The 7,938-nt window shown below is 40.4% G+C and overlaps 1 protein-coding gene across 2 annotated transcripts; it reads right to left on the bottom strand.

Annotated features, from left to right (window-relative positions):
- Positions 1-4,145: 4,145 nt before the first annotated feature.
- Positions 4,146-7,656, bottom strand: LOC149768141 (DNA topoisomerase 2-like). 2 transcript variants are annotated; one of them, XM_089929775.1, is made up of 5 exons: positions 5,527-7,113; positions 5,334-5,402; positions 5,081-5,163; positions 4,555-4,847; positions 4,146-4,467 (listed from the first exon to the last, which is right to left on the bottom strand). In XM_089929775.1, exon 1 carries the CDS (start codon positions 6,736-6,738, stop codon positions 6,325-6,327), a length of 414 nt encoding a protein of 137 aa, XP_089785901.1. In that variant the 5' UTR covers positions 6,739-7,113; the 3' UTR covers positions 4,146-4,467; positions 4,555-4,847; positions 5,081-5,163; positions 5,334-5,402; positions 5,527-6,324. The 2 variants fall into 2 exon arrangements, with proteins under 2 accessions (XP_089785901.1, XP_089785902.1); XM_089929776.1 differs by lacking the exon at positions 5,334-5,402 and having other exon boundaries at positions 6,370-7,656.
- Positions 7,657-7,938: the final 282 nt, after the last annotated feature.

Genomic DNA, 7,938 nt, shown 5'->3' with positions numbered 1-7,938 from the left:
TTGATAGCTATAACTTTAGGAGGTGGCAGAACCAAATGCGGTTCTGGCTCACCACATTAGGGTTAATCTCAGCCATAGGTGAAAGTACTACTGAAGTTGATAACGGGTCCAACCCAACAACCTCTTCCAACACTGAACATTCTGCCTTCACTAGCACACCCTCTAGGACACCTGATGAGATAGATTATCATTGTATCCATAAAATCCTAGGTGCTCTTTCTGAGAGGCTGTATGATATTATTATACAGCCAAGAGTGCCAAATAACTCTGGGACACCCTAGATAGCAAATATGGTCTTGATGATGCTGGGGTAAAGAGGTTCAAGGCCTCCGACTTCAATAATTTTAGGATGGTGGACTCAAAGCCTATGAACGACCAAATCCATGATTTTGAAATCCTGATCCACTAGCTTAGGGCTAATAGAACCAATTTGGATGAATCATTCCAGGTAGCCTGTCTGATAGATAAACTACCTACTTCCTGGTCTGATTTTGCTAAGACCCTTAGCCATACCCAAGGAGTTCTCACCCTAACCCAAGTCTTGAATTCTATTAGGATTGAAGAGCAGCACAGGCTCAGGAGTAATACCTCTACTGGACCCAAGAACAATGCATATAATATAGAGGCCCCTCCTAAGAAAAATTAGAACCGACCCTTCCGTAAGAATTTCAAAAAGAAACCCTACAACCCTAGAAACCCTAACCACCACTATAATAGGAAACCTATTCAATCCCAGGAGCAGAAGAAGAAGAAAGAGGAAGATGGTGCTCGTTTTTGTTATGTGTGTGGTCGAACCAATCATTTGTCTCCCCAATGCTTCTATAAGAAGACTGCACCTCTTCAATCTAAGAAAAAGGATCCATACACAACCAGTACTCAAGTCAACATGGTGACTTCCGGCGCTGGCTCCTCTGAGACAGCTTTCAGATCTGTTTCCTTCACTCCTGAAGTTAACATGACTTTACAAGCACTTGATTGGTGGATTGATACCGAAGCTGGTATTCATATTTGTTCGGATCGCTCCTGATTTTCTTCTTACCAAATCTCAAGTGGAGCTGTGATCATGGCAAACAGCTCGGAGGTGCGTGTGCTAGGAGTAGGATGTGTGGATTTAAAGCTTACCTCTGGAAAAGTCCTGTCCATGCACGGCATCCAACATGTTTTAGTTGTTAGGAGAAATCTCATTAGTGGTTCCTTGCTTGTCCAGCAAGACTTTTGTCTTGTTTTTGAGTCCAATAAGGTTGTAATTTCTCATGGTGTAATGTTTATTGGAAAAGGATTCCTTAGTGAAGGATTGTTCAAGTTGAATATAATAGCTCCTTCAATAAATGAAAATCTTTTGATTATGAATATAGAACCCCCTTCTATTTGGCATGGTAGATTACGTCATGTAAATTATAATTCAATTAAGCAACTTATGAACCTAAATCTAATACCAAAAAGTGATCTTAAGAACAATAAGAAATGTCAAATTTGTGTAGAAGCCAAACTCCCTAGGAACCCTTTTAAATCCGTTAATAGGGATTCAGATCTATTAGAGTTGATCCATAGTGATGTGTGTGACTCTGGTAGAACTTTTAGGGAAGGTAACAGATACTTTGTGACATTCATAGATGATCTATCCAAGTTCTGTTACATCTACCTAATTAAAACCAAAGATGAGGTCCTCGGCAAATTTAAAATTTTTAAGATCGAAGCTGAGAACCAACAGGAAAAAAAAATTAAAAGCCTTAGATCAGATCGGGGAGATGAATATACATCTAATGAGATAATTCAATTTTGTGAAGATCATGGAATCATTCATGAAGTGACTGCTCCCTATTCTCCCCAATCAAATAGAGTAGCAGAAAGAAAGAATAGGACTTTAATGGATATGGTGAACTCCATGCTTATAAGCTCAGGAGTGCCAGAAAATTTGTGGGAGGAAGCTCTAGTTTCAGCTTGTTATATCCTTAATAGGATTCCCTCTAAAAATAATGATCTAACCCCATATGAAGTTTGGAAACATAGAAAACCTAATCTTAGCTATTTGAAAGTGTGGGGGTGCTTGGCAAAAGTAAAAATACCTGATTTTAAGAGAAAGAAAATAGGGCCTAAAACAGTGGATGCCATATTCATAGGTTATGCAGCCAATAATAATGCTAATAGATTTCTGGTGATAAATTCAGAAGTAAGTGATATTAGTAACAACACCATCATAGAAGCCAGAGATGCAACATATTTTGAAGACACCTTTCCACTTAGAACTAGAGTAGATAGCGATATAGCTAGTAGCTCTAGTAGAATAACGACAAGAGAAATAGAAGTAGAAGCAGAACCTAGGAGGAGTAAGAGATCTAGGGTAGAGAAAACATTTGGAGATGACTTCTATACCTTTCTTATAGAAGATTCTCCAACTACCTTTGAGGACGCAATGAAATCCTTGGATTCACCTTTTTGGAGAGAAGCTGTGGATAATGAGATGCAATCAATTATCCAAAATCATACTTGGGCCTGATGGCTCTGTAGATAAATTTAAGGCTAGATTAGTAGCCAAGGGTTTTACTCAGAGACCTGGGGTAGATTTCTTTGATGTTTATGCACCTATAGCTAGGATTACTACTATTAGGGTCCTTATAGCATTAGCCTCCATTCATAGATTAGTGATTCATCAGATGGATGTTAAGACAGCTTTTCTAAATGGAGACTTAAATGAAGAAATCTATATGGACCAGCCAGAGGAATTTAAAACCCCAGGCCAAGAAAATAAAGTTTGTAGACTAGTCATATCTCTCTATGGTCTTAAACAAGCACCTAAGCAATGGCACTTGAAATTTGATGAAACCATAATGACATTTGGATTTGAAATCAATAGTACAGACGAATGTGTATACCATAAGAGAGTTGGAAATAAATTTGTGATCTTGTGTCTTTATGTAGATGATATACTGATCTTTGGATCAGACCTTCAGATAGTTGATGAAGTAAAACAATTTCTAAATCATAAGTTTGATATGAAAGATTTGGGACAAGTTGAATTAATTTTAAATACCAAAATAATTAGAAGTGGAAATAGTATTGAGCTATCCCAAAGTCATTATGTTGATAAAATACTCAATAAATTCAATTATATCGATTGTCAGCCTATCTCTACTCCATTTGATCCCTCTACTCATCTTAAGAAGAACTTAGGAACTCATGTCCTTCTAAGCCTATATGCTCAAATCATAGGCTCACTAGGATTCCTAGCAAACTATACCAACATAGCATATGCTGTAAATAGACTTAGTAGATATACTGTTAATCCAAATAGAGATCACTGGATAGCATTAGAGAGGATCCTTAGGTATCTTAAGGGTACCAAGTCCTATAGTTTGCACTTTAGTGGATTTCCAGCTGTTCTAGAAGGTTATAGCGATGCCAACTGGATCAGCGACATCTTAGATGTTAAATCTACCACAGGATATGTCTTTCTTCTAGGAGGAGCTGCTGTTGTCTTAGAAATCTACCAAACAAACTTTGATATCTAGGAGTACCATGGAGTCCGAACTGATAGCTTTAGACACTACTAGCACTGAGGCTGAGTGGCTCAGAGATCTATTAATAGACCTTCCAATAGATGAGTCACCTTTACCACCTATCTCTTTACATTGTGACTGTAAATCTGCAATAGATAAATACAACCAAGAAAATGCCAATGTAAAAATGAACAGGCACTTGAAAGTACGTCATAAATTATTAAGATATAAATTGAAAAATAATGTTATTGCCTTGAATTTTGTAAAATCAGAAAATAATTTGGTTGATCAGCTTACTAAAGGCTTATCTAGAACAGTGGTTCTAGAGTCGTCGAGGGGGATAGGGCTTAGCCTATAAAGATAGATCACCACGGTGGGAACCCAACCTTGAAAGGTTCAATGGGTAGAAACAAACCGAAGTGTGACTAAGAGGAGCACTATTTCATGTTTTCCTCATCCCTATGGCGCTAGTGCTCATAAAAGCAAGCGGTAGGATGAGTTCGTTTGTATCTTAATGAGTCCGAGACCCAAGAGGCAGGAGCTTCCTTGCTAGCTTCCTTATTAGGACTCACCTATATATGCAGTCGTGAGGCCGCGATTATGAAAAATGGGCGATTTCCTAAAAAGCACATTATAGATACCTGCGCATGGCCATAATAGCGCAACCCGCTTAGAACCCAGATCGGGCTATATTATGTGTGCTGTTGATTTAATCTAAGCCATGGACCAAGGTTCAAGATTAAGACCACCTTGGCTCCACAGATGTAATCAATTGTCACTAAGTGAAGGTTCAAATCGAAAGGTACCTACACCTATTACATAATATAAGATATCCAACATTTTATTTTGAGAATGTTCTGGATTTCTGCATTCTCCATTATCTGCTTGTGGCTTGCTTCCCTCACAATCAGTAGCTTACCCCTCAGAGGGAACACACCATAGTGGTTCCTTCCTACGACAGAGATACCATCTGTATATTAAACAGCAAAGCAGAAATTACTTATTCATACTCAGAAGCTTAGATTTTAACAGACTTAACTAAGTTCACGCTACTCACAGCAAGAGCTTTTGCTGAATCTCCCTCTGCTAGATCAACAACTCTCTTCTTCATGAGTGCAACCACATCATCTTCCAAATGGGTCATGTTAAATTTGGCCAAATCTGGCTTGAAAGTGACCTTAGTCCAGTTTTCTCCTTCCTTGCACTTAACAATGGAGGGCTCAGACTTCTTTCCCATATTTTCTGAGAAAACCTACATATGAAGAATCACAGAAACCATGACCGCAGATCTCCCAATCTCAAGGCTGAGACTTTAAAACTCATAACCTAGAAATTGTTTAGAAGTTACACCTGCAAACCAAAAACCTAAATTAGGATAATAGTTTTGGCAAAGCAAAATAGAGACATAAATAATACAATATCAATTAATATGGACAATAAGATCATCAAATTAAATTCCTAAGCATACAGATCCTAAGGAACCCGATAAGGATGATGTATTCAAACCCCTGTTCCAGATAATCGGACCCAGGAGTTCAGCTGAATCAAATTTAAAACTTCCAAATTTTGAAATATAGACTTACTCCGATTGTAAAGAAAACACCGCAGATACCCGAAGTTGTAGCTGACAACCCCTCTTTTTAGCTTATGGATCAAACCAGATTCCCTGCACAAACCATAATTTGAAAATCAAAAGAATTATATATTACATCCGATTCAAATCACCAACCCAATAGTTGTTTTTGATTAATCCAAAACCCAGAATTCGACATAACGAAACCTGACAAGGTTGCAAAGGTAAATCTTACATCCAAATCAGAGACATTGAAACTTAACTGATAATGATAACTTCAACCTCCAATTCAACTGGAAGGCTTATAAGTGTTGTAGAAAGAAACCATTATGCTGAAATCAGGAATTAGCAATTGCAATACAAAGACCCATCAGCCCCAGTCCAAAATCACAGAAACCCTAACTCTTTCCCATGCCTCTAGAAAACAAATACCAAAATTTTGACAAAATGCCTTACAAGACAATGATAATGATAACTTCAAGCTCCAAATTTCAACTGGAAGGCCTACAAGTGCTGCGGAAAGAAACCATTATCTTGAATTGACGAATTAGCAATTGCAATAAAAAGACCCATCAGCCCCAGTCCAAAATCACAGATACCCTAAATTTTCCCACGCTTCTAGAAAACAAATGCCAAAATTTTGACAAAATGCCTTACAGAATTGAACTCACACGCCAAGCTCCAACTTTTACCACCAAGATCTAACAAAATTTTGAATACAAACGCCAGTGTGCGTTCTCCAAATCCCCAAAGTTCACAAAAGATCACAGAAAACTGTAAACCCAGGACCCAGTAGATCCAAAGCACCAAAAAAAAAACAAAAAGAAGAAAATTCTAATAACAACAGAACGACAGATTTGTGCACGAGAATTAAAAACCAAGATTGCAAACAAAAGCCCTAATTCAAACAACCCCGAGATCACACAACCCGAAAATTCGAACCGAGATATCAAAATTTTATAAAAAAGACACCCTAATATATTTCCACAACAACCGATAAGAAATTCGTAAGAAAGATAACTGATACAGACCCGAAGTCGTATTGCAAAGAATGCCGAAACACATTTGCCTTAAAACACCCAATTTCAAATCCCACGGGCTAACAAAAATAGAGTAAACAAACCCTACAATCAAAACCAAAGAAACCTAGATCCCAAGACCCAAATATCTTTGCAGACATAAACCCTAATCAAGAAATTTCATCAAAAACTTCCAAAATTTCAGATCCAAAAGGGGAACAGAAGGAAAAAAAATCTAATCGTTGATCAAGAAATCAAAACAAGAGTTATTCAACAAAACCTGCTTGTATTTCTTCTGCCTCCTTCCATCTGCAATCTGGATGACGGACTCGGTTGAGAAAATGTTGGTGAGCTTCGCCCCGTACCCGTTCCGCCCACCGGTCGTCTTCTTGACGCTGTCGTCGTAGTTGCTACTGGTCAGCAAGTGCCCAAAGATCATCTCCGGCACGTAGACCCCCTCCTCCTGGTGGATCTCGACGGGAATCCCATCCCCGTTGTTGTAGACGCTCAAGCAGTTCCCGGCTACGTCAATCTCCACCTTGACGGAGGCCATCGACGGATCCCGCTGCTTCTTGTCAGCAGCATTGACGAGGATCTCGTCGAAGATCTCGAAGATGCCAGGGACGCAGGTCACCGGGCGGTGGACCATCTCGCCGTTCTCGTCGACCCAGAGGGTCTGGGTGTGCTTCTCGACGGATCCAGCTGCGTCTTCTTCTGGTACATCTCCTCGATGGTCTTCTTGGGGGGCAGGGGCGGGAAAGGAGGGACGGTTTCCAAGGTCTCGCCGAAGTCCAGCGGCAGTGGAACTCCTCTTCCGTCGGGTTCGGGAGTGATCGAGAATCAGAAGTGGATGACGAGAGGGAAGAGAGAAGGGGGTTTTTTAGATGGGTTTTCAAGGTCGCGCCGAAGTCCGGCGGCACTGGAACTCCGCTTCCGTCGGTTCGGGAACAAGAGAAGGAGCCCCATCGGGACTCCCATTGGACCGGTCCAGGTTCTTTATAACCCGGCTGAAGGGCGGGGCCTTGCACCAAAAAAAGAAAAAAAAGGGCGGTGCCTCACAACGGTAGTAATTTGAGACACCAATACCTCGCCACCTCGGCCACACATGGCAACCGACCCACAAAATACTGACGCAGGGAGCCAAGGAGATGATGGAGGCGGCGGAGAAGAGAGCAGCGCGGAGGAGAAATTATTCAGTAGACTTACCACGTCAGCTATAGCTTAATCCAATGAAAAGCTATAGATCTGGAAGCTCTCTCTATTCGTCCCTAGCCTCCCGACCCTTCTCCTCCGTCTCTAAACTCCCCGACCGGAGCGGCGCCGCCACGCCGCGACCTGAAGCCGGGGAAGGTTGAAGAGCATCAGGAACAAAGGCGGATTCGTCTCTCTCTCCTCTGTGAATGGAGTGAATAGTGGATGAGAGTGTACTGTTCCGCCGCCAGCAGCCGCGCTATGCGGTCGCTACGGCTTTGGCACGGGCCCACAGACGGATTGTTTTGCGTGTACCTAAAAACTGAGAGGTTGAATAATGATTTAATGAAAAGCTAGCTTCATAACTATCTATCATGCATTCTGATTATCTTTTTGATATATATATCTCTTTGTAGCAAAATCACACATTAAGCATACACACCAAGCTCACATTTTTTTTATTTTTTCTCCTACTTTCAGCGTGATGACTGGTTCTTATGCCTCGTTCATAAGAAAAGAGGTGTTGTTGATAATCCTAATAAGCTATTAAAAGTTCCTCAAGCTCAATCAGACATGCCAACTGAACAAGAACAAGCTGCAAATAACAATCAAAGCTATTAGATTTTTATTGACTGGAATGGTGGCTATAGTAATGCCA

This window comes from Phoenix dactylifera, chromosome 3, assembly GCF_051530095.1.
Source record: "Phoenix dactylifera cultivar Ajwa chromosome 3, Ajwa_hap1_PhDact_Kaust_v1.1, whole genome shotgun sequence".
NCBI lineage: Eukaryota > Viridiplantae > Streptophyta > Magnoliopsida > Arecales > Arecaceae > Phoenix > Phoenix dactylifera.
Note: the sequence above shows the minus strand (reverse complement) of the source record. Positions and strands in the feature narration are given on the sequence as shown.

Coding starts and splice junctions, on each gene's coding strand:
- LOC149768141 (XM_089929775.1), bottom strand. CDS start 6,738: ATGGTCCACCGCCCGGTGACCTGCGTCCCTGGCATCTTCGAGATCTTC.